Source organism: Glycine soja, chromosome 2 (assembly GCF_004193775.1).
Source record: "Glycine soja cultivar W05 chromosome 2, ASM419377v2, whole genome shotgun sequence".
NCBI lineage: Eukaryota > Viridiplantae > Streptophyta > Magnoliopsida > Fabales > Fabaceae > Glycine > Glycine soja.
In genome coordinates this window covers 15,656,227-15,683,316 of record NC_041003.1, presented here as the reverse complement: position 1 = coordinate 15,683,316, position 27,090 = coordinate 15,656,227, and the positions used below count along the sequence as shown (strand labels likewise).

General features: G+C 33.7%; 4 protein-coding genes and 1 non-coding gene across 5 annotated transcripts; 2 read left to right on the top strand and 3 right to left on the bottom strand.

Moving 5' to 3' along the window:
• Positions 1-1,671: 1,671 nt before the first annotated feature.
• Positions 1,672-5,903, bottom strand: LOC114390638 (tubby-like F-box protein 3). Its single transcript, XM_028351451.1, has 6 exons — positions 5,136-5,903; positions 3,666-3,753; positions 3,354-3,483; positions 3,091-3,270; positions 2,437-2,924; positions 1,672-2,085 (listed from the first exon to the last, which is right to left on the bottom strand). The coding sequence occupies exons 1-5, from the start codon at positions 5,466-5,468 to the stop codon at positions 2,453-2,455; spliced, it is 1,203 nt and encodes a 400-aa protein (XP_028207252.1). The 5' UTR covers positions 5,469-5,903; the 3' UTR covers positions 1,672-2,085; positions 2,437-2,452.
• A 5,484-nt stretch (positions 5,904-11,387) lies between these two features.
• LOC114390621 (protein NETWORKED 4B-like) lies at positions 11,388-13,992 on the top strand. The gene is made up of 2 exons (XM_028351427.1): positions 11,388-11,601; positions 12,487-13,992. Exons 1-2 carry the CDS (start codon positions 11,514-11,516, stop codon positions 13,806-13,808), a joined length of 1,410 nt encoding a protein of 469 aa, XP_028207228.1. The 5' UTR covers positions 11,388-11,513; the 3' UTR covers positions 13,809-13,992.
• A 341-nt stretch (positions 13,993-14,333) lies between these two features.
• Positions 14,334-15,197, bottom strand: LOC114390630 (classical arabinogalactan protein 26-like). The gene has a single exon (XM_028351438.1). It carries the CDS (start codon positions 15,060-15,062, stop codon positions 14,643-14,645), a length of 420 nt encoding a protein of 139 aa, XP_028207239.1. The 5' UTR covers positions 15,063-15,197; the 3' UTR covers positions 14,334-14,642.
• A 1,435-nt stretch (positions 15,198-16,632) lies between these two features.
• Positions 16,633-16,713, top strand: TRNAL-AAG. Its single transcript has one exon. It is a non-coding gene; the product is annotated as a tRNA-Leu (tRNA).
• A 722-nt stretch (positions 16,714-17,435) lies between these two features.
• LOC114390612 (protease Do-like 2, chloroplastic) lies at positions 17,436-26,465 on the bottom strand. The gene is made up of 20 exons (XM_028351416.1): positions 26,006-26,465; positions 25,033-25,083; positions 24,496-24,569; positions 24,356-24,419; positions 23,699-23,743; positions 22,768-22,875; positions 22,310-22,387; positions 22,131-22,197; positions 21,933-21,991; positions 21,307-21,406; positions 21,029-21,108; positions 20,665-20,721; positions 20,046-20,149; positions 19,107-19,194; positions 18,925-19,010; positions 18,785-18,809; positions 18,622-18,693; positions 18,372-18,422; positions 18,229-18,289; positions 17,436-18,141 (listed from the first exon to the last, which is right to left on the bottom strand). The coding sequence occupies exons 1-20, from the start codon at positions 26,318-26,320 to the stop codon at positions 17,891-17,893; spliced, it is 1,836 nt and encodes a 611-aa protein (XP_028207217.1). The 5' UTR covers positions 26,321-26,465; the 3' UTR covers positions 17,436-17,890.
• Positions 26,466-27,090: the final 625 nt, after the last annotated feature.

The following is a 27,090-nucleotide window of genomic DNA, read 5'->3' as shown; positions in this document are numbered from 1 at the left end:
AAGATAAGATAAGATGAGATGAAATAAAATCTGGACGAAATAAAATCTGGATAAAATAAAATATAGATAGAATAAAATCGGGATAAGATAAGATTTGATAAAATAAAGTTATTATTATTATTAGTTAAACAAGGTGGCTTGTCAAGCTTAACAAGTTTTTTTTTATGGTTTATGCTTGGCCTTTTTATCTAAAAAGGCTTTTTAAAAAGCTTGAGCTTGACCTTTATAGTAAATAAGTCAAGCCGAGCCAAGCCTTATATAGGCCGAGCCGAAGACCCTTGACAAGCTGCTCGATTCATTTCCACCCCTAATTGTGAGGAATACATCTCTTTCCAAGGAGTGGAATACTGAAAAAAACCACTGAAGCAAACGATAAAAGCTTAAGCTGCTACATGTATGGACTTGAACTCCTTTAACTTGTATCGTAAGGCCCAAATCGTGTGCAACCCGAGTGGAAGAAAGCAAGCATTTAGTGCTGACTAATGACCAAAATCGGCCTAAAGATAATCATCTTTTGAGTAGTCATAAGGATAAAAACCAAGCTAGCAACTGAAATGCGAGCCAATGATAGATCAAAATAATAGATTACTTAATACTACTCAATAAAAATACTAAATCTAAATAAATAATATCATAGTAATGATAAATGCTTATTAGTCACACACAAAATCTTTAAATAAGAATAATGTGCCTTAACATATACATTGACTCTCCCCCTTCATTTTTACAACTTTTAAGAGACTTCATTATCTAATTATTTCTTAACAGGTTTACCTCACCAAAGAGGCTGATGATATGATATAGGAGGTTGATGTTGATGTTGAGGCCTTAGACCTTTCTCCATTAAGATGTACCATATTACCTTTTTCCACCACGTGTCCCATGCGCATAGCATAAATTGACGGATTTTTTTTAACAAATTTTCAACCCTGGCACTGTGTTTTGTACAGAGGCTACCCCACACCTAAACTATTTTCGTCTTCTTTCTTACACATTTTTATGGTATGCGCTTTCGCTGTGTAGTATCCTCTTTTTTCACATTTTTGGGTATGCGTATCCCGTGTAGTGTAGCATTTGATTCTCTTCCAACAAGCCTAAAAAAGACACTCATTTTCTCATACAAAACCCAACAATGAATCAAAGGTGTCCCATTTCAAGTATTATTTTTTAAGCATTAAATGTGGGCAAATACTACCTAATATCCTAAGAATATTTATTAAAAAACTTAAAATAAAAATATTTATATTAGATGACAAAAAAATATATTATCTGTGGGTTTTTTTTTTCACTTTTCTATGATTCACACATTAAATATTTTTCTTTTTAAAATTTTTAATTAATATTCTAAGAACACTGATTAATAAGATCCTTAATTATTATCATTTTCATTATTTTTCATGCTTTTTCGTGCTACAAGAGAGACTTCTAAAGTCTTCAAATAAAAAAACTAAAGCAACCTTTTTTTCAGTTCAAGGCATACCAAGTGATCCACCATTTTTCTCAACAACTAACACTGTTAATTAAGTTCATTTTCCATTTCATTTATTCTGTAAATGTTTTAAAAGTTCAAAGAAAGTAAATATAGTTATTTTTAGTGCGTATTATTGCTCAACAAATAGAACGTCGGAGATTATTATAAGCCCACACCAAAATTACCCTTTCCATTTGGTATTAAATGTCAATCAAGACTTGAGGGCAAAAATTTGCACTCAATTTTAGGATTTCCTTGGATGTGTTTGTCTCTTCAAATGCAGGTGTATATTGCAAAAGCCAAAGACATCAAACAAAAACAGCCAGAAAGCTCACAAACCAATCACAACCAAGGTCATCTACAAACTCAAAAAAAAAAAAAAAGAAAGAAATTTCGTCTGCAAACTGGCACACAAAAAACATAACATACAAATCAGCGCTGGTTAAATATAATGCACACAAACAACCATATATACAATAGATAAAAAGAAAGGGAAGGGGAGGGGGATTCTGAAACTTGGTTGTACTAAATAGAAAAGCAGAAAAATCTATAGTCGGTATTTGACCCGCATCACTGTTTCTGCAATTCCAATCAGCAGCACGACTGGTTAACATCTGCCAAGTAAAAAATAGCAACTTTGTGAGCCTTACATTACACAAAAGGCCTAAATGTGAACCTAATCATTATGTAAATTGTAAGGTTGACTAATTGTCACAAATAAACCCAGATACATTTTTTTTGACAATAAGGTGGCTCCAACAACATTATAACAAGTCACTCAAGAATTCCTAACTTGCATATTGACATTTTGTTGATAAAGCTCTTCTGGTTGACATATAAACGAATTCACATGCTAACATACTGAAGTTGAACCAACTAAATCCAGGTTAAAATACCGACTCTTATTAAATAATGTTTTTTGCTAGACTTATTGGTACTATTCTATTAGCACTGAGTATACCAACCTGTCTATGCCAGCAATCATTCACAAGCAATCTTGGTGTCAAAGCTGCTAAGGCATATTGCAAATGCTTGAAAGGCAGAGATTGGATACTGATAATCCATGGTGAATACATCCTTTCCAACTTTTCCAAACTGTAGAATTACATTTTCCTGAGCCTGCTCAGAAACTCCATTTTTGGGAGAAGCAACCAGCTGGAAATTTTTAACTGAAGCAACTGTCACTCGCCCATTGAAGTTCAGACACCAGCATTGAAGGTGTTCATGCCACCTTGGGGACTTGTTTCGTAATACCAGTGTCCCCTCATTTTGACAAGTCAAAGGTACTGTTGGGAGATTGTCCATCCGGGTTGATTTTGATCTAAAGAAAGGGATGGATGGAGAAGTATCAATTCTGCTATGAAGAAATTGAGTCTGTGTTGGGGCCACACCTCCAGGTTCAACAGCTGAGGCAGGGATGGCATCCATAACACATTGCATTATTCTAGGGCCCCTGTTAGTTAACATTTTGACAACTAATCAATAGACCCACCTCTTGAAAGGAAAGCTAAGAACAATCAATAACATGGAAAAATTCACCAAATATTTTCATTTACTGATTGCCAATGCAAATAATTTTATTACCCAAACAGACACTTTTGTAGTAACAACAGTAATACCTAGAGCCCAAAACATTCAGATCATATGACACATGAGCAATGGGATAGTTGCCAGCAGGAACTCTTGGAGAAACTTGCTTGAGACTAACTAGCCTGGTGGAACGAGACTTTGTAACTTTGGCTCCATAAATTGGAGGGTGTGCATCATACACTGTGAATTTGGTGCCAAGAAAGTTTGATCTAATATAAATGAGAAAAAAGAGTCATTTTTTAGGCCTGCAAGATAGTGATTAACAAGTCATGTCAAATATCAGCTAAAATACCTCAACTTTCCAATATAGGTACTACTCCCTCTTGATACATCATCACAGTTTAGAGAGATAATATAGTCAGTGTGAGTTGCACGTCGGCACTTGCGTGCAGAAAGAAGGAACTTGCCTTCATCAGTTGAGGCTGCAAGATAATAAAAATCAAAGGAAATTAGAAGAAAGGAAAAAGGAAGCTCTTCACTTAATATTATACTAGTAGTTTAGTACAAGCTACAGGGGAAAAGGATGACTGCACATCCAGCATGTATCATGATGTTTAGAAAGCAGTTAATCACACATTAAATTTAAATGTCCGGTAGTGCTCACCTTGGTTTAAACCAAGAAACAGATAATATGTTTGATTACTGCGATTTCGTTTAATATAGCATTGAAGAAGAGAGTCCCTTGGACCAGGCTGCATGATGACAATAAGAAGCAGATTAAGGCTTGGCAATAACTAGAATACTCAATAATAGTAATTCTTTCATGTTACTAATATTACAGTAAGTAGACAATCCTTATCATGTTTCAATGCAGATCTGCTTTGCTTCTTTTGTATAGTAAGAGAAACTAGAATCATATGCATGCTCTCAAATGCTATATTGGAGTTCGTTTTCATAGATGAATAAAGGTTGAAGAAAGTGTATTTAACACTGTGCACATAAGATGAAACTTTTGCATCTTAATAGGAAAAAAAAAATTGTATCAAAAGTCAATACTCATTTCATACTATTTCCACTTGAGTATAAAATTGAGCAAAGAGCAAGAACTGCAAAAATAATAATGTCTCTTCCATGCAAGCAAACATTCCAATGGATCCACCCCACCCCACCAAATGTTCTTACATCCTCCTGACCTCAGGGAAAAACACATAATATCCATAGTTCTCAAAGAGGCTTAGATATACAAATATATAGAATATGACACACAGTGAAACAATAACAGCTGATCATGGGATGAAAAACAAAATGTAACAGTCACCATTTGTATACTACAGCAAGTTTTCACTTAAGCCATGTTATTTGAACAACATTTTTGCATGTCTCCTTAGGAATATCATCTCTGCCACATCCAATATGTTGTTGGTAGATATCACTAAATGATAACATGAAAAGTTGCAAAAGTGGCAGGCAACGAGGGGAGTGCAAATACTTTTTTCAACAACACAGATGCCACAAATCACAACTTTACAAGGAAGCTAATTGCAAAATAAGACTTCCATATTTCATAAATTTTACTGACTATTGATTATTGAACAATTTCAATTAGAAAAGTTTCAATTAATCAAATTCCAGCAATATTTCTTGCTCTTGCACTTACTCGCTCTTCTGCAGTAAGGAGTGGGTTGGGAATTCCCCCCACTGTCTATATAACTCAACTCAACCATGCCTGCCCAATAAATACAGGTTTTATTGATTGTAGCTTCTTCTATGCAAGGGTAGCATTAAACAGTAAATAACTTCCATAAAACAATGTAACTCGTCAATCTTCCCCAAACGAAGTAATTTGTCAAGATCACATGTATTATCATCAAGAAACCAAACTAGTTTAACTCAAAAAGTCTCTAAAACAAAGCTCTCTAAGCTTAACTCAAAAGGCTGACAAACCACACACTAATTTACAGCGTGCAGCTGAATACCGGAATCGAATTGACTAATTTACAGCCACAAACAAAACACAAATGACAAACCAAGAGTTACAAATTTAAAACACATACATCCAAAGGAGGAAGCTTGCACGAATCTAAGCATAGTATAAATTATCTACAAAATCAAAAAGGGTGGTGACAAGTGAGACCTGCTTCAAGGAAATTGGGAATGTCAGCTTGCCGGATAGTTGAGGGGACTTGACAATTTCCTTCATGATTTCTCTCCAACTGCGGCAAACTCCGGCGCAGGCGACGACATGTTTCCGGGCAGGCCAGGAATCCTCAGAGGCCTCAATTCTCATGAGCACATCCCTCAAAAGCTCAGGGGGCATGTTAGCCCAACAACTCTGCTTCAATCCATCAAGCACCACCAAACTATCCTGGGCAATAGCATCACTGTGTGACTGTGACCTGGATCTCATGCTATATCCAAACTTCACCTCAAATCCCTTCCTTTCAAGGATGATACTCCTAAACGACATCGTCAACCCCCCCTTTCTTAAAACCTCTTGCAGTCCATTCCCACTTCCCCAATTGCTCTAAACCCCTCACAAGATTAACAAAAACCCCCCAAACATGGGAAAAGGTGCGAAATTGTTAAGAAAAAGTTTTCCTTTTGTCAAAGAAACGAAGCACTAGGGGTACCCAGAGTGACATATACACATTTTTAGCCTCGATCACGCCGAATTTTCAATAAAATTGAAGGCAAAGGAAAACCCACATGAATAAATGGATAATTACTAAGACAAACCCTGAATTTGGACAAAAAGAGAGTGAACCCCCTTCCCTCGGAACCATGTGAGGTGGAAGGGGAACCCTTGCGATGAGAGTGTGAAAAAGGAAAGGAACAAGTAAAGTAACAAGCGAAAAAAGGGTACTGAAGAATGTGGGTACGAGGGTCCCGGTCTGCTTGGGACCAAATGGTCTTATCCAATACCTATGTATGTATGGATTGGGTTTGGTGCCAACCTTCAACCCAACTTTTATTCCTCAGCTTATAACTTATGTTGTTGGTTTAATTTTTATGCACTGTCATTGTAAAAATGGTAAAGAATTTACTGTTACTCAATCAGATAGTATCATGTTTTTTAAGCTAATTACCTTGAAAATATATAAACTTATCATAGAATTCGTGATATCATGAATGTAAAAATAACAAAATATCTTAGCATGAAATTAGATCTAATATATATATATATATATATATATATATATATATATATATATATAAAGAAATAATTTATTCATCAGTCTCTAAACATAATAAAAACAAAATATAATGTTATTACAAATTACAATAAAATCTTCTACTAACTCATATGAATTACATTACATGATCTGTAAAAATTTTAACAGGTGAATCCTTGACTAGAGGATCTGTCACCATAAGTTTTGTAACATATATCTTATGTGGGTCTAGAACTCTTAAACCTCTTCTCTAAAAAAACATGCATTTGGTGTCAAAATGTTCCAAATATTTAGAGTTTTTATTATTTTGAGACTAACCTACTATAGTAGAGTTGTCACAATATATGGTTAAAGTCATGAAGATACACTACACAAGATAAAAACTCATAAATAAAGTTCTTTAATCATATAGCTTGAAGAGCAACCTCATAAAAAGTCACATATTATGCATTTATAATTTAGGTAGTTGTAAGTGTCTAATTGACACTTCTCTAGGAAACAACTCCTCTTATTAACATACAAATTTTATTTTATGATCGTCTGAATAGCCATCTTAATCAAAATAGTTTATCACCTCAAGGCGATCAAACCTTCTGTAAGTGTGCTAATTCTCTTTGGTGTCCTGCAGATACCTCATAATTTATTTAATAGTTTATCAATGGCTAATATCAAGTTTGCTCAAGTATCTCATATTTTCCAAGCACACTTATTGCAAAAGCAATACCAAGGTGTGTACAAACTTAGGCATACATAAGACCGCCAACAACAAAAACATATGGAACATTTTTCATATTTATTTTCTCTCTACAATTTCAAGATAATGTATTAGAGATGATTCTCTCACCCTTCTAAATAGTTGTTGCACAAGGATTACATAGTTTGGCATTGAATTTACTTATAACTCTTTAATATGGGTCTGGGACTCGCACCAAGTCTAACATCATTTTTCCTACTTGATTTCCTATAATCTGAGTACTTTTAACCCAAGTCCTATACCTGAGAATTGAGTTGCGAAGGCACAAACTTTTTTTGCATAAAAAATAGGGATTTTATCCCAAATGAATCAAGAACAAATTATAAACTTATTCATCATATAGATTTCATTAAGTTACCATCATATTTTATGGAGAGAAAAAAACAAGACGAAAAATGGAGACACAATCAAAAAACAAAAGAATAGTAATATGATACTCATTATAAACAAACCATCATTTTAATAATAATATAAAAAGAATGACTCAAAAGGAAAATCCTTTTTGTTATTATAAAGAATATACATCATTGAATCATATTATTAAATTGCAAAAGTTTTACTGAATATGATGTAACCAAATCATATATGATTTATTTATAAAGAGGCTTTAATATTAATTGATAAAAAATCTAATATATAAGGAAATACCTAACTATAATAAATCCCTAGATTGATAAGTATGTTTATTTCAACATCTATAACATTAGGGACTTAAAATTACTTAAACATGCATGCCATTGAATCAATTCACTACCCGTGTGAAGAGAGAATTGATCTCCACTCCACAATGACATATTTTTCTTAGTGAAGTCTTAATGGATAAACTACACAACAAACATGGAAAGAAATAGTAGTATCACAGTGTGTTAAATCATAATGGGTTCACTCACCTGTCACATTAGGCCTACACAAAGCCACATCAACATTGATGATAACCCATTTACATTGGATCAAAATCAACATAATTCAAAAATCCAGGTTTTCAAAAAGAAAAAGGGAAGAATGGAATTAAGAAAGAAATGGAAGCAAACACCATGATTCATGAAGTAATTGATGAATTCAAGGAGGATTTTCCACTTGAATTGAGCAATTCAAGATTATAATCAAGTAGTTCGTAAGAAAAATAGAGTGAGTTCTCTCACAAGCTTTAGGCTTAATTTCAAATGAGTCAAAAGTCTTTATAAAGTCAACACATTACCTATTTATAACAAGGGCCTATAGAGCTCTTAAAGCCTATTCTTAAAAGGCCCAATATAACACAAAGACTCTAGAAAATGACACCTAAAATAAAAGTCCACTAATGATTCCACACACATGATTAAGAAAAAGGTTCAACAAACGGACCAAATGCAAAAAGTGGTCAAATTACCAAAATACCCAACAAAAGCCTATTCTAATTTTGGTTTACATTAAGCCACTTTAATTCCTAGTCATATAGTCCATGCTCTCCAAGTGCATTGGTCTTCCTTTTCAAGCCTCTTGGATATTGACTTAGTTAATGGTCCCAATCCCTTCCCTTCAAGTCCTACATCTTGGTCTTCAAGTCCATCCATAGGTGGATCTACAACATTCCTTTATTTTTTTTTCCATATAATTTATCCTCAAATTTGGATTACAAGTACCTACAATACAAGGAGGCAAGTCACTAACATTAAAACTATTACTAACACAACACTTAAGTGCCAAATCAATCATAGAAGCATTATCATTTAAATGTTTCAACACTTGAAATTGTCCATCCTCATTATCTTAAAGTTTAGATTTCCTCTTGGAAAGAAACTTATCCTTCCTAAAATGTACCCAAACCCAATCTCTCGTTATCAAAACCAATGGATTGCTTCCCTTGTTGGCATGTCTAGCATATTGTTCCACCTTCTTCTCAATTGTGCCTTGACCTTCTCATGTAAGTTCCTAACAAAAGTAGTTTTAGCAAGCCCATCACTATTGTTCATAGAAAAATTGTTAGGAAAAGGTAACAAATCAAAGGAAATAAAAGATTAAGACAGAGACTTCTACAAGATGTTCTATTTTTTTATAGAAAAAAATCACTAAAAAACGTGAAAATATTTTAACACACATTTTCAAAAAAGATAAGAAAGTAGTAAAATTTACTATCCTATTATAAGAAAACTCAACATGCATGTGGCAAAAGATCCTCCTAAGTTTTTAAACTTTTACCTATCAATCTCTAGGCAATTAAGATAAAGTCCTATTAACCACCTGGATTTTTCGATCCATTTGAGAATAACAAGTAGTAGAAAAGAGTAGCTTGATTCCAAGCCTTTGGCCCAAAGTTTTCCAAGAATGGCTTAAGAACTTTGTATCCTTATCCAACATAATGCTTCTAAGAAATCCATTGTCTCACCATCTCTCAAGAGAACAGATCCACCACTATGCAAGCATCATCCACCTTATGACATTGTATGAAATGAGTCATTCTTAAAAACCTATAAACCTTAACAAAAAAATAGAATTTCTCCCCTTCTTGAATGTTTGGAGACCAAGTACAAAATTCATAGAAATGTCAATCCAAGGAGAGTTAGGAATAAGCAATGAAGTATGTAAACCACAATGCATGACTTTATATGTAGACTTTTTACATGTTAAACACTTTTTTTCAAATTTTATTCACATCATGTTTCACATGTGAAAAAAAAAATGTTCATGCCAATAGCTTGATATCTTAGCAACTCCAAAATATCTTGGCAACTTCACAAGTTTTTCCAATTAAGAGCTCTCTCATAGATCCTTTAATCACACATAATCTCCTAACTGTAAAAATAAAGTCACCATACCCAAATAATTCATTGTGAGCCCTCTTTTCACACAATGTAAACTATGTGTATTAAATACTTAAAAGAAAACTTTACCATCATATTAGTTTTTGTATTTAGATTCAACGGAACGTAACACCAATCCATCCCCTTCCTTCCTTCTGTGTTTTTACCTTGAAAAGTGTAAACTGTCCATTGAACATGGGTTCAACGGTTGTTCAAACACAGCTTAAGCCTCCATAAGCTTCATTAGGTCTTGACCATGGAATTCTTGTTGTTAGCATAGGATAGACTAGATTTTTCTTAATAAATATTTTTCGTGTTAATGTGTTGATATACTCAAGTTGTTAGATTCTGATGTATTTTGTAAACTAAATACAACTTCGTACATGCTATGTGTGTGTGGTGTACATATGTGTGCAATTTCTAATTTTTCACTTCACAGAAAATTTTAAAATGTAAATTTATATAGAATGAAGTTATATATTCTTTTATAACATATAAAGGACACAATGTTATTATAAAAATTACGAATATCTAAATTACATGTTCTTTTATAGTAACTTATAAAAGACAAATATTAGAAGATCACTAAACTATATAATTAAAAATAAATAAATAAATGATAGAGAGATAGTAGAAACTAAAATAATTTCTCAAAAGTTAAAGTTATTTAAAAAAATCCAAAACCTTAAAAATACTATTAATTACTGTACAGACTCATTTTGATTGCCACCACAATAAATTTGACTCTAGAACAGCCACCAAACACAGTCACCACATACTGATCTGTCAGGAGAAGAAGGCATTAATTTGACATATTATAAGCTCTCACGCTCCCATAGTGACAGAGCAACTAGTTCCCCCATATTTATTTGCCAAATCATAATTTTCCATAAGGGCCAATTCAATTAATTACTGCATTATTTAAGCACCATTTCACTTACTAAAAATCCGCAAGCAATGCACACAATTTTCGTGCTTTGAAGATGCTCCCATAAATTATGGCAGCGGGTTCATTGACTGAATTTGAATCTTAGTTGTACTTGCATTAGGCTCGAGGCATAGGGTTGATTCTGAAGTGTAAAATACACGTGTCACGACATCACAGGTAGAAGCTCTCAAATGAGACAAACAAAGAAATTCAAAACCGAAAACAACAGTACTATAATACTATGGTTCTATATGTAGTATCTTCATATATCTTGTTCTGCCTGAACTCTACTTCTACCACTAACTCAGGTGAGTGAGTTCTTCTCTTTCTTTCTTCTTCTACCTATATTCTCATTTTCTAACTTTTTCTTGTTTTTATTTTTGTTTTGTCTAAATAGCAATGAACTCTCTTGTTTTGTTTATTTATCTGTTGCATAGTTCGGGGAAGTTTATGTTTGTTTGTAATTTTGTGTGGTGCCTCGTAAATGACGATGAGGCGGTGTTAGTGTCTCAAGTCGGTGCATTTGTCCTTCACGCTAACTTCATATGTTTGGTTTTTTCACTTTTATATTTTATGATTTCAATCTTTATGCAGTTATTTTTACACTTTAGTATACTGTAATTATTTTTTTTCTTCTATATTTTATATTGCTACAAGTTTTGTTTTTTATTTTATTTTTTTTTTTTTAATTTATCGACTAAGACGTGCTAATTTCGTGATTAAGACCTGCTAATTGTTTTTGTTATTTATTATCTAATGATGATTTTTCGATCTTTGTTTGGGGAATTCTAGGTTTTCTTTTTGTTATTTTATTCTATGTTTTTTCATATATAGTAGGCTCTTGGTGTGATATCAAAGACAACAGAGGATTGCTGAAATGATGAAGAATCAACAGTCACAGTGGTGGTGGCTTGAGAGCCACAACCACACAAGACGATCCCCATGGCTTCAATCCACTCTTACAGGTATCCACTTTCTTTCTCTTATTATTGGATAAAAAAAAATTGTTATATACTTATTTTTGTTTGAGAATTAAACCAGCAAAAAATAGGCACACAAATTTGACAAACAAGTGTTAATACTTGATTAGTTGAACAGTAAGTTAAAAAAAAAATTCAAGATTTTGCTGAAATCACGCTGTTTGTGCTGCTTTGAAGGTTTTCTATAATTGAATGGTTAGTGCAAATTAGATGCACGAAAAGTCCATTCTCTTGGTAGGTTGTGTCCTTGTTTTTCAAACTCATTGAATTTGGGAAATGGATAATAAATGGCCATAACTTAAATAATCACCAACTAGTCTCATGGGTGCTGCGATGGATTGATTTTTAGAGGTAACGTTTTTCATGGCTATCATGCACTCAGTGATGTTTTTGATTGCATGAAGATTGATGGTGTGTCATGTGTTACCCACCAACCCTTATAATGAGGGCATAATATTTGAATGATTCAGTAAGGGTCCCCAATCATTCTCTCTGGTCCTTTGTTATTTTACTTTCGCGATTTGTTAATATTTATTTAGGCCTATAATTCATTCTTTGTGGCCAATGAAGTTTCGGACCCACATGTGTGTCTCTAGATAAACAAAAAATTACTTGAGAAAACGGGCCCTTTTCAAAAGAAGATACGAGTGCTTAAATAAAGAAAAGAGGAACGTAAGTACTACTAGTATAGAAAAATCAAAAGGTTTTTAGCCTTTGTTATTATTTCATGATGAGTGTTACTTTTCAAAACTTTTTTCTCTTACTGCCTTTTGACTTTGGCCTTATGCATTTGTTAATATGTAGTTTAATAATGGAACGTGATTTCATTGCTGTAAAAGGTTAATAAGTGATGTGTTTTTTTTATGGCAGAGCTAAATGAGAAGACCAAGGCAATGTTAAAGCTAATTGAAGAAGATGCAGATTCCTTTGCCCAACGTGCAGAGATGTATTACAAGAAGAGACCACAGCTTGTGAGCATGGTTGAAGATTTCTATAGGACACACCGCTCATTAGCCGAGCGGTATGATCAAGTCACTGGAATTCGCCAGCAGAAGACAGGATCACCTTTTTCTCCAATCAAGAATCATCAATCAGAGAAGTTGATGAGTTTTACACATGACAGTTATGATAGCTATTCTGAGTGTTTTGATGTAGAGGAGTCTGTGGAATCTGAAGTTGATGATCCTGAGCAAGAAGAGGAAGAGGTTACCAAATTTGATAACTGTATAGAAGAGGAGGAAGTTAAGATTGTGGCTGCAAATGATGAAGTGATGGGGCTGAGGAAAGAAATCAACAGACTTGGTGAAGAGAACAAGGATCATAAAGATCAAATTAAGGAGAAATATAACGTTTATGATGAAGTTATGGTGTTGAGGGAAGAAGTAGAAGGACTCAGAAAAGAGAATAGAGTGCAGAAGGATGAGCTCAACCAGAAAAGTATCATTTGTGGTGAAGTAATGATGTTGAGGGAAGAAATAGAACGACTCAATGAAGAGAATAGAGAGCAGAAGGATGAACTCAACCAGAAAGATATCATTTGTGGTGAAGTAATGATGTTGAGGGAAGAAATTGAAGGACTCAGAAAAGAGAATAGAGAGCAGAAAGATGAACTCAACCAGAAAAGTATCATTTGTAGTGAAGTAATGATGTTGAGGGAAGAAATAGAACGACTCAGAAAAGAGAATAGAGAGCAGAAGGATGAACTCAACCAGAAAGATATCATTTGTGGTGAAGTAATGATGTTGAGGGAAGAAATTGGACTCAGAAAAGAGAATAGAGTGCAGAAGGGTGAACTCCACCAGAAAGGTACCATTTGTGGTGACGTAATGATGTTGAGAGAAGAAATAGAACGACTCAGAAAAGAGAATAGAGTGCAAAATGATGAACTCAAGCAGAAAGGTACCATTTATGGTGAAGTAATGATGTTAAGGAAGGAGATAGAAAGAGTCAGCGAAGAGAATATGGTACAGAAGGACCATCTCATGCAAAAAGACCTAGAGAAAATAGAGGTGATTAGACACCTGAGTTTAGCTATAGATGTGCTGAAGCAGGAGAATGTAAAGATGAGAAGCTTCATTGCTAAGGAATTTACCAACAAATGGAACAACCCATTTGAGTTTAAAAAACTCATGGGATCATTATCGATGAAGTTGTTTAATGGAAGGAATCAACCTAGTATTGTAGCTCTATAGATATGGTTCAGAAAGTAAATAGCGTAGTTCTGTAGAGCAATCTTATAAAAATGTCTACGTAGATATTTTGGGGACTTATCAAGTAACCCACAATTCTTGTAAACAGTACATTCCTAATCAGAGAATCCTAGTAGACTTTCCTATACAACTAATTAATATTTTTATACATCCTTCGTTAGCGAGATATGCATATTCCTGCTGTCTCAATTTTTTAATTGTTATATCTATATTGTAGCCACCCAATGTGCCCAACTCTCCTTTTCACGCCAAAAATGTTTTCTCCTATATAATAATGCTAAGTGCCCACGTTGCAGGGTCACTAAAAGGCTCTTTTCTGCAACATCAAAGTGATTTGTGGTCCTAACTCCTAGGTCAAGGCACTTGTGATTCAATCAATTGCTGAGGCCAATGGTCAATATACATAATAAGTAGTTGAATGCCCCTACATGTCCTGAATTCTACAATATACACTAAAATTTGTAGATTACCAGATGTAAAAGAAACTAAAAAATTACAACTATAATATATACTAAAAAATGAAAGACATGTAGCATATACTAAAAATAATAGAGTAAAGCTTAGACACACCACAAGTTTCCTATTACATTACATCTCCTGAGTTATTTCTGAACTGATATAACATGAAAAAATTTATCCTCGACTGTTATTTCTACACTCAAATAACCCAGAATACCACATAGACACATAAAAATGTTTACAAATCTTAATGTTTTGGAACATTATACTACCATAGGCACTTCAACTTACCCAGAACAGTAAATGCAGTCAAAACGTGCTTCCAAAACATAACCAGAAACACCAACATCTATCTATTCACATGCCATGAAGCTGCATTATGCAAATTACCAGAATGGCAAGATGCAAAACTGAATAAAGTGGCAGGGATGCACCATGGGAAGATGGGGCCATAGCTGGCATAGACTCTGAAGGTGGAAAAGCCAAAACTGACCCTGGACTATTGGTGACATCAGGGTTGGGAGGGCTAGGACTTGAAGGAATAGTAGGAATTGAAGACTCTGATGGAGAGAAAGCAGCACGTCCAGGGGTTGGAAACAAAGGCTCAATATCTGGTGAAATGGTTGGAGAGAAGTATAGAGGGGCACCTGGCAATGTTGTTGGTGCTGCTGAGATGGTTGAAACATGCATGCTTTGTCGAGAAGCCGAGGCCAATGATGAACAATTGTATGCCATTGAGGCCATGAACATAACCAAGAATGGCCAAAAGGAAGCCATAAATGATGGCAAGATGATATCAATTGCTTTATGAGGAACTCACTCTTAATAATGAATGTGTTTCCGAGAGAAAACTGCTCTAAGTTGGAGAGTGGTGAAACTGAGGAGGAGGTTCATCATTGAAGTACATAACTTTAAAAGGGTCTACATGCACTCAACAGGAAGTGGTGGTGGGCTCCAAATGCTAGTGGCAGTTGATCATTGGAACCTTTTTTTTTTTTCTTATCTTACAGCTGCACATTGCATGCTACAAGACAAAGTTGATAAGTGAATTTCCTTGTGGAGCACATGAACATTAGGTGTCCCCTAGCATAAAAATAAACATAAGAAATAAGAAGAAAAACATACATGGATTGTTACAAAAGTTAGCATACCAATTACTAGGAATATGTGAGATTTAATTTTCCCAAATGTTTTTTTATCTGAAATTTTACTTCCTTTATGCATGTCCCACCTATTTTCTAGAGACGCATTAGGGGGCCACTTATGTGCTCCACCATAGTGGCCTTCACAGAGTCCACGTGATAAGCTCTGAGTCTTAAAATAAAAATAAAAAACACTGAGAAAGAATTCAGGAATTTTCTTTTAAGGACTGCAGAAATTCTTAGGCATGAAGTAAAGTACGTTTGGCCGATTCTAACTTCCCTCTAAATCTTCAAATCAAGTAAGACCATTTATTTCACTCGAGTGAAATATAGATAAAAGAGTGCTTTATTTACACACAATGAATCATTAAAAATGTAAAATTCAACCCAGAACCTTGAATATTAAGGAACTGGTTCCTTCTAACTTTGGGTGGAAATCCAAAAGAATATACTGGTTACTTTTGTATAAAATACAAAAATAACCCAATGAGTTTAATTTTTAGTTTTTAACGTATGCAAGCTTATACAATCAAACAATTATGTATAGTAATAGTATTATTTAATAAGTGTAATTCTTTAAGTAATTATTATGAGAATCAAACATTTGATTAATGTGGCAATATAATTATTAAGTAATGATTATAGTGGCATGATTCATTTTATTTCAGCCATCCAAAAGAAATGGCATTTGGGGGTCCTCAACAGGTCAGTTGTCAGTCAAACTGTATAGCAAAAAGAAGGGGTGAAAAAATAAAATTCAGAGTAGTCCCACAGAAAAACCGTGCATACGAGTATGTACAATAATAATAAATAGGCCAAAGTAGAAATGGTATAGTAGAATGGGAATTGTTCTTTCATTCATGCATTGCATATCTTGTTTAATTTTGGGTGGTTTATTGGGTGGGTCAGTTGACGCTATTTCTTCCTTGTGAACTTACTTTGTCATTGATGGATAGCACATATGAAACAAATATTTGTTTTTGACTGTCGGGTAGTACTATAGGCATCACACTCACACTCCTTATTTATTTAATATCAAAGACTTTGTGACATGTTAGTGTGAATGGTAGGGACTAGCAAGGAAATTTCAAATATGGACACCAAAATGCAAAGATGGTGGTGCCGCTCTAAACTTATATAGTGACAACTCACTTTACACCAATTTGAGATACAATAAAATTTTATTTATCACCTATCATCAACAAGTTGAGATGGCCGAGTTGGTCTAAGGCGCCAGATTAAGGTTCTGGTCCGAAAGGGCGTGGGTTCAAATCCCACTCTCAACAAAGTCATTACTTTTTCGTGGTGTTGTATGAGAAATCAATTATTTATAGGCTTAAATATATATAATTATTAAAATAAAATAAAAATTATAACTACGAAAATAAAAATAGTGCTGAACTGCATGGCCAAAAAGATATTTAAATCTTATTTATATTCAGATTTTTGCCACAGAACTTATTTTTTTTATGGCGTACCATAATCGAATACTCCACTCTCAAATTCCGTTACAGCGATACACCAATTCTTTTTCAAAAAACTAAAAAAAAAATCATATTACGGTGGTTGATTATTGATTATGAATTGAATAATCAAGCATTTCACCTTATGATGATGCAATACGCTACCAACTGGCAAAATAAGTTTCTGTAATTCTTTGAAAAGTTATAAAAAAAAAGGTAAATTGATTTGATTACATTTTCCTCTTGTCCAAATAAGAATCCGTTCAATTTTGGTTGGATTTAAATTGATTAGAGTTTTCATTGTTAAAATTGACATTTTGCTTCTTCTTTAGTTATGCCAATTAGCATACTTTAAACAAGATAATGAAGTAAGTACAAAATCTTCAGCAAAAAAAAAGAAGAAAAAGAAGTACAAAATATACATAGCCAATATAATTAATATCTATGCATACTAAAAAATCAAATTTAAAATCAATTCAAATAAATCAATCAGAACAAAAATTTAAAATTCTAAAAGACATGAAGTTCATTCAAACTGAGCACTATTAACTTCATAAATGTTAAATTGATGCCATTTAACTTCAATCAGAACAAACTTAAAATCAATGTACTGTAAAATGTTACATTGATTGCATCAAAGGCGTATACAAGTCACTCTTATGTTCACTATTTCCTTAAAAATACAGAATGCGCGTGAAAAATGTAGATATCAAACCAGAAGACATCATTTGGGTTTATCAAATCAAGAAGAGTGACAAGAAAGAATAAAACATACATGGGAAAAAATAATCACGAACTCTCTTTCCTATGGTCCTACGCCTTTCTGTTAAATAGGTTGCTTCTAACATGCCCCCATGGTAGCATAAAACCATTCATGTGTTCACATCAAGGTTGCCCCATGTTGTTGCAGCACTTTCTCTGCAGCCCAAAATTGTGATCACTTGCTACAAATGCTGCCGCCATGAGAAATTTCACACAGATATCTTCAGATGCAAGTTTCTTATGCCCAGAGTAGTCCATCAGGGCCAAATTCATAATTTGAAACTGGGCTATCACCAAATTCCTGGTCTGCTGGTTGGTCACCTTCTACTTCTAGTGTATCGACATAAGGTTTCGAAAGATCAGAAGATCTTTCAGATGGGATTCCGTAATCACTCAGTACGGAGGGTGAAGCAGCAGCAACAGCTTCTTTCTCTAAAACAGCTACATAGCTGTCTTCAAATTCAAAACGCAGATACCTGTCTTCGCATGCTGAGAAAGAGAAAAGTAATGGAACAACCCTGAGACATATCATAAAATAAAATGAATGCACAATAGATAACGAAGGTAACAACTTACAATCGATGAGGTGTGCAAGGTGATGAATGTTTTTAATTCGAGCTCCATTGAATTTTACAACCTGAAAAAAAAAATCATTTTGGAGAAACATACATTAAGTATTGGGCATATGGGAGTCAATCTCACATGTGGAAATGACTTGCCTGCTGATTGCCCATATCTTCATAACCTATGTTGACTTCATTTGCCAAGACCTGTCAATCAGTAAGAAGCAAAGCAAAATTATACCACATAAAGCAACTAAGCATCTGATTACAAAATGCTATGACATTGTTGAATAAATAAGATAAAGGTAAATAAAAAAGTAAATGCCGAATGTGATGCATAAGAATCTCAAGAATACAATCAAGCAACATATGAAAAGTTTTTTTTTGAAGAAATTCAGCACTCAACCTGTGAAAGAATTACAATTTGCTCCCCTTTAAACTTTGCCAATGAATAACGTGCCCTTGCCAATAATTTTAGCTGGCCAAGGAAATAAAATAAAACTCAATCACAAACTAATTAGATTTCAACTTTTTGCTTTAAGGTTAACCCATACAAATTCTGCACTTACCCCTATAGAGTCTTCACATTCTTCCCTGCCAAAAGTTTTATAATGAAAGAATTAAATACTAACTCACAACACCCAACTAAGAAAAAAGGAAAGAACAAAACACTGTAAAATTTGCCAAATATATAAGAAATACAACATACTCAATCAATGGCTCTGAGAGGGGTGTGAATACTAAACCAGCAATTATTAGATAGGAAGGCAGACCTCCATCAATGTGATAGGGAACCTTGAAGAGAGAAAAAAGAAGTTGCAAAACAAATAGCATTAGATCAACAATATCATGAAATTGATTGATACCAAAATTCAATGATATATCACATACCAAATGAACTCGTGAGTTTAAAACAACTTTAGTTTTCATTAATGTCCCTGCTCTGATGATACCAAGCTCTGCAGTATCACCTGCAAATCTGTATAACACCATTACTCTAGGATTCAATTTTAAGAACATCAATGGGCAACAAAAGCAAATGCCAAAGGCTCTGAAACTTGCTTCATCACAAATGAAACCCTATCAGAAGCTGGACAATAAACAACTTAATGAGTATATCCAACATAGCATGCATTAAATGATCTTCGCAGAAAAATTAACACAGAAAAATCTGGGGAATGGTTAGCAAAGTATATAAGGGCAGCCGTATATAAGAGGTTGCTTAGTTTGAGAAAATATTTTCTGTTTTCACTTTTAATTACAAAAATGTCACCTTATTTCACTTTATTTTCTGTTTTCAAAAGTTTGGATAGAAAACAGTAAAACAACTTTTTATTGTTTCTGTTTTCATGTTTGTTTTAACTAATTACGTAAACAAACTTTTGAAAACAAGGTGACATTCTTGTAATTGAAAATAAAAACAGAAAACTCCTAAGGTATTAATATTGCTGTTAGAAGTGTGTGCAGTTCATGTATCACATGATAAAATGTATTTAATTTTCATGGGTATTAGAATCCAGGAAGTTGCATCACTTATTTAAATCCTAGGGAATAGTCTTCACTATTCTGTAAACAGATGATATGCAGAACCTATGTACTACATTCTACGAGAATAAGAAAAGCTTTTCAATTCATTATCTAAATTCTCTCTCGCTCGTTTGTTCTCTCTCACTAAATTCTCCCCTTTGAATTCAGCAATTGCCAAGTCAAAAGCTCACAGATATAGCTTCTGTATAAAATCTATTAGCAAATTTAGTATGATAATACTGAAATTAAGTGAAAAACTATAAATCAAATGCAGATTTTAATTTGTGGGAATGAAACCATTACTTTTGACTAATGAGGAAGTGGAAGGCAATTCGCTCATTTGATCTGAATGGGACTGTTCCTTCACTACCAACACGAACATCATCAAAGCTGACAATCACATCACCCTGCAATGGCAAGTTTGACCAGAAATTTCATGCCTTGATCAATGGGTTTTAGAAAAGAAGAATTCATATGTAACACCCAAGGGTGAATCTTCTCCTGTATTTTACTTTAAAAGTTAATGACAAAAAATAACCAAATTATTTTTATCTGAGAGGACATGAGTGATTTCTAAACAAGGACAATAAAGAAGAAATGCACACAGAAATTGACAGTTTAGACACCTCATGGATAAGAACTTTTCAATTTTTGAACACAATCAAATTTTGTGATGATATCTAGACCCCAAAGCTAGCTCATCCTTTTGTTTCTGACAAACAAATAGCATTTCTTAAATTTGCCAGTCCCCTTTATTAGGACTCCATTCATGAAAAAATCAAATGAATTAGGCATTTAAACATTCTACTAGACTGTAGAGAAGCCTAGAAGAATGTTTTAGAGGAATGATTCAAGGTTTTTGTTGGCAGTATTCTCATGCCGTTCAAGGACAATATCTTGCAAGTTAAAATATCCACATTACCTCCTTTAATACATTATTTGCATCAGAAGTTGGTTCAACTCTACGTACCAATACACCCTGCAAATGACAATGTGAAATATCAAAATTTAATGCCATGAAATTATTGTTGAAACTATAGGGTTTAAGCATGGGTGAAGGAAAAGACAGAAAAAGAACACTCAGAACAAGATTTTGTTAATATGGTGTGTGCACTGTAATGATGTGATACAAAATACCAACTCAATGATGTTATTAATTAGGTCAAGTTCTAGTGTAGGCATTTATGCAATCACCAACGTTCCAACAAATCATCTCCTTGCATAGGACAACTAAATTTGTAGCATAAGAACATACCACTGAAGGTTTTAGCCAAAGACATACATACCTCATTAGACTGTACTTTCAACCATGCACGTAGTGCAGGATTCTCTAGCTTCTGTATAAGTACTCCAAGGCAAGGGAAACCTAGGAGTAAAAATATGGTTTGAGACTGTCAGTATAGTTTCCATATTGTCAGGGGAAACCCTGTATTGTCTGTCTTTCACCTTAAAAAAATCAGCTTGTTTCCAGTAAAAAATACACAATCCAGTGTGCTTACTCAAATAAGACATAGTGACATGCCAAATCTATCAAATATAACCATATTCTAGAAGAGTTTCTTACCAGTATACCTGCCATTCCTTTCATAATCGGTCAAAAAATGAGATACAACAGTTGTAGGAATCACATATCCAATATTCTCAGCCTCTTCAGATCTGAGGACCTAGAGGAGATGTCCCATAAGAAAATGACCCAGAAAAAACAGATAATGTAATGAAGTTTCTGATCAGTTAGCAAAAGATACACATATTATGATATGTCAAAAACCAACCCACCACCTCATGCAAGACGTTTTGGGCTTGAAGTGTGGACAATGTACAAGCATAACATACCTTGTGCTAAACTTCAACTTTTTATCTAGATGAATGGAGGGCACCAAAGATTGATTCCCTGATCACTTGGCAATAAAATCTAAATACCACATCATAAACCCACTTTCCCAAAAGCACAAGTTGTTTAGGCGAAGGCTCATGAACAAATTAATATCTAACAACATCTAGTGTAATATTATTTCTTAATTAACAGAACTGAAAAGTGGTCATTCTCTCTAACAAGAGTATTTTAATATGTCCAAGATCACAAGTGTGTAATAATTTTCTTACAAAGCACTGAAAGCAGACCTTCCATAGCAAAGTATACAAACCAAGTAAGTAATGACACATCAACTAATTGCAGGCCAAACAATATACCTGAAATGCTACTCCAATGCACTCCCCTTGGTCATTGAATGCTGGCCCTCCGCTATTACCTAAAATTTAACAAGTTCGAGTTTATCAAGAAGATATTTCAATGACAGGTGGCAGTTATACTATATAATAGGAAAATATAGAGTAGAGAATTTTTTTTTCCAGAAGCAAATTATTTAAACTACTTCAAGACATACTAACCAGGATTTATTGCTGCATCAATTTGAATGCCCAACAAATCAGACGATCCATGAGCATATGATGTGACCTGGTTAAAATTTATTTTCCAACAACTGAGCACTAAAATTGTAAACCAAAAAAATTGATTGATTTCACATAGATGAAATGGTAAATTTCACATTCAATTGGATATATCAAACCTCTATACGAGATACAACTCCCTTTGTCACTGAAATTGTGTCTCCTCCAAGAGGATATCCCACAACAGTTACAGAATCCTTCAAGTCAGAAACAAAGCATAAATAAATTCATTGTGAACCATTTAAACAGAAATATACATGAAAATTTATACTTGTTATGGATGATGTGAAAACATTAAAGTCTAAGAGCATTATACACCACTATCAACAAAAACTAAAAAGCATAAATACTTAGAGTATTTAATAAGGGCAAATAATGAAAAAAAATAAATGCTTCATAGGAATTGTAAAGTGGCTTACAAAAAGGACCATCAATTCTTTCTAGATGGTGCCTTATATTAAGGACCAGAGGGAGTATTAGTTATTCATTTCAATTTGACTTCATTAACAAATCACCTAACTCCTTTCTTTAGGGAAAACTACAATCAAGAAATACCAAAACAAAGACAATTTTAAACCTGAAGATGTGGTAAACGTCCTAATCTGAGAGGTTCCACATCACTCCAAAACTCCTCACTTTCTACTGAAAGCAAAGCTATATCGCAATCAACACCTCTTGCCAAAACCTGTACATTCCATTGATTCCACCAATTAGTAAAGTAAATATGTAAACATGTGCTAAATATTGATGTCTCAAAGCCTTTCCTTGTCAGTTGAATGTCATTATTTGGTAAAAAAACAAAATATACTTAATACTACTTTTATATTTTACCATGATAGGTTTTTTTTATCATTGTTTATATGATATATATAACGTTGAGAATTGAGATATATGAAATAAAGGCCATATATTTATGGTCTAAATTTTATTAACAAATATGTCCGTTTTCCATATCATCATAAATTTTAATAACAATCAAACAAATGAATCGACAAAATATGTCCATCAAGAACTAACTTTTTTGAATCATGAAAACCATTTTATTTGTCCTACTGTTCTTAAATTCTTGAAAAGGATCATTACAAGTTACCTGAATTGCAATAATAAAACCCATAAACTTATAAGGGCTTGCACCACCCTTACAAGTTGCAATTGCATGTGATTGGCATTGACTTGTACTTTCCTAAATTTTACCATTTATAACCAACTTTTACCCGTGCAGGGGTGATGTGTACTCTAAATTTGATACATTTAATTTTTTTTTAACTTTGTATAACTTAGAATATAAACCCAAGAAATAACAACTTTTCCTACACTTGCAAATTTTAACAAACTAATTTGCTGATACTTTTTGTTGTTGATACTCTCTGGTTTTAGTGTGATATCAAGGATAAATGAGACAATCCTACAGAGCCAGATAAGTCAAGCAAATTGTTCGACATCCAAACTTTGACCAGATAATAGAATAATGAGAAAAAACTAGGGCAATTCCTTTGCAGGAAACACACCTTAGCCACATATTTTGAGTCATCCCCTCTTTTCTTGACTTTGACCTGCAATCATCCCAAGGAAATGGTAACAATTGAATCTCCTTAACTTGCTTTACACATCACACCTTAGAAATAATCAGATAAAGTAGAAACATTAAAGGATACAAACTTAAAGTTTTAGTTTTACCAGGCATGTTATTCATAGCTCAGATCTACAAATTTGCAATGTGTTAGTACTTAACACAAGTTATTGAGCCAATAGGCATTGTCAATTTCCTTAACAAAGAAAAGTTCTATCAATTACATCTTCGATGATTTTTATTTTCTTCATTCTGAAATATCAGGAAATTGACTTATTGAAGGCAAGCATTAGTGTAACAGTAAGGCGGTACTTTGTAACATGGAGGTCACCAGTTCAAATCTTGGAAATAGCCTCTCAGCTTGCAACGGTAAGGCTATGTACAATTGTACATCTACCCTACCCAAACCCCACTAGGTGGGAAGCTCGTGTGTTGGCTTGCCCTTTTTATATAATTTCTCTTAGCTATCCACTTTTGGTTGGCTATTTTATAAATAAGGTCCATTTGGCAACATAAGAACTTGTCATAAACTCATTAATAAATTTGTATTACAAAATCTACAATATACTGGAGATAGGATAATTCAGGAAAATACCTGTGTATCATGTTCCACACAGTGTGCATTCGTTAATAGTTTCCTATCTCCAATCATAAATGCACTGCACAAGATGTGGTCTGTAAGATTACGAAATAAGAACTCTTACTACTCTACAGTCAAGGTTTTCAAAATCTTGCCTTCCAGTACTAGTGTATTGTCTCTGTTTTTGCCAAGGAAGTGAATAATCTGGGGCAGTATGGGTGCAGTATACCTAAAGATGGTACAGGAACAAGATACTTTAAGACAAAATGCATACAAGAGCGATGCAAAAAAAAAGTATACCACAACAATATTATACGAAATTAACATGATGATGATTGCTCCGTGTAAAGAATAAGAGATACTGTTTGAAGGGACTGTAAAGGGTAAAACTATGGGCGGTATAGAAAAGAGTCTATCTTGACATTAGGTGAGGTGTCAACTGTCAAATCATACTATGATTAAATGAATGATAATTCAGAAGCTTGAAATCATTAGATAATCTAAAGACATCCAAGAATGCTCCCTACCAAGGACATGAACCAGCCAGAACACGTACACACAGATAGAGGCATGAAATAAATAGCATTTTTAGGGTTTGGAATTTGAAATTTGAGGTGCACTTCCTCCAAATACAATGGTTTGAGACAAAATAAAAATAATTCTTAACCGCAAATATAAGAGTTGAACTTCACCTTCACAACTGCATTAAGGAAAGCCGAATCTTGTAAAATACTCTGTTCAACCTGAAATCATATAATTATTTGAAGTTAGGAGAATCATGCAAGGAGAAATAATCACTTTGGCTCAAGTATCTCTTAAATACCACCAGAAAAAAGAACTGCCACTTTCATAGAATATGTCCTTCTCTAATATTTGTTTTAAATGCCTCTTCTGACATTATATCCATCCCCTCATTTCCCCGCCACAGTTACAGGGTGGCATTCTATGCCTAAAATGGGAAATTACTCTTTAATGGCCAAAATCCTAAAACTAAAAGTAAAGAGAAGGCAAATTCCAGAGGAGGGATTCTTGGTATAGGACATCACCATTCCAGCAAATGTTTACTAAATTGATCAACATCCAACATATTTTAACCAAAACAACCATTTGGGTTTTGTAATTACAATATACCAATGACTAACACACACCAGTGGAAATTTCCCCATTCCCAGGTTGGGACTCAGGAAGCATGCAACCAGCAATCAAATTCAAGACCTATTTGTCAATGGTGTTGAGTCCCACCAGTCGAGCCAACTCTCATTCCCCAGCACATTCATATTTTCAACTCAATTATCAGGTATGCAGCACAACCACAAAATCAAGCCTTTATGTTTCCACAACACAAAATAGTGATTAAATTTGGATACCATGTTTTTTTTTTATCGGCAAATGTTAATTGTTAGTTTAGTAGTTTTTGTTACCACGGGAATCGAACCTGCAACCTCAAACTTAACTTCCTCAACACAACAAGTTATACTACTACTACTAGGGTATGTTTGAAGGGGAAGGAGGGACAATTCTTCCATCCAAACACACCCGAAGTGAAACCTCAGTTCTTACATGTTCACTGCGTAGCCGCCACAATAACACCTTAAAATATTTAAAGCAGATACATTTAATGGATTTCAGCATTAAAAAATAAAAAGGGTAGGCATGTTAGTGTACCTGCTGATCCTTGGAGTCGAAGATAAGGTCCTTATTTTTCCTCTGAATGCCAAAAGGTTTAGAAGAAGTTGGTTGGGATTCGAGCACATTCCCTCTTGCAGGTCTCTCATCTTTTGACTGCTTCTTGTGCCCTGCACCTTCCTTTTTTCGATTGGATTTGGAGGAAGAAGAGGAGGAGGAGGAGGAGACTCGGAGTGGGTGATTATTGCAATGGAAAGAGGCGACGATGGGTCTGTGTCTGAGTGAGTAGCGGAATTTAACTGTGGAGAACAGCACGGAGGATAAGGAAGTGCAACTCGATAGTGCAACCGCCATTTTCACAACTCACAACACAATGAGTTTGAGTTCAGTGTTGTTGGCGCAGCAACACAGCATAGCATGTGTTGTCCAGGTTGAGTTCATGTTTTGGTTCCTTTTTCTTATCCTCTCTTCTGCTTCCAACTCCCCAATATCCTATCCTACGTCCAAATGATTTTAATTTTAAGTTGTTTTAAATATATTTTTGGTTATTGCAGTTATCGTTTTTTATTTTTTATTTTTGTAAAAAAAAAATTAATTCTTATAAATTATATTTGTTTATTTTTAGTCTTAAAAATTTTAAATAACATTATGAACGATACAAAAATCGTTATCTAAATCGTTATAAAGACCAAAAATAATTTACAATAATAAAAACAAAAAAATAATTTTATAAGGACTAAAAATAAAAAAATATTAAATTAAAAAGATTAAAAAAATATTTAAGTTTTAACCGAATATATTGTTTTTCGCATGTTTCTTTCTTCAAAAAATAATCCTGTTTGAGCCATAGGACATTAAATATGAATAACTCTTAAAAGAGATCCAAATTTGATTCACTGCGAGCCTAACCTATCCATTTCCCTAAATTCAACCCCGTTGGTATTGTCTTTCTTGTTTACATGTTTTTATTGTCAACATCTTATTAATTTTAGCATTTGTTTTTAAAAATAATTTGTTTATCGATAAATGATTCTTAAAAATAAAATTTTTCTTAGCAAATTCTTTTTAGCACACTTTTAATATTAATTAAAAGTTATTGAAACTTATAAAATTTTATTAAGATT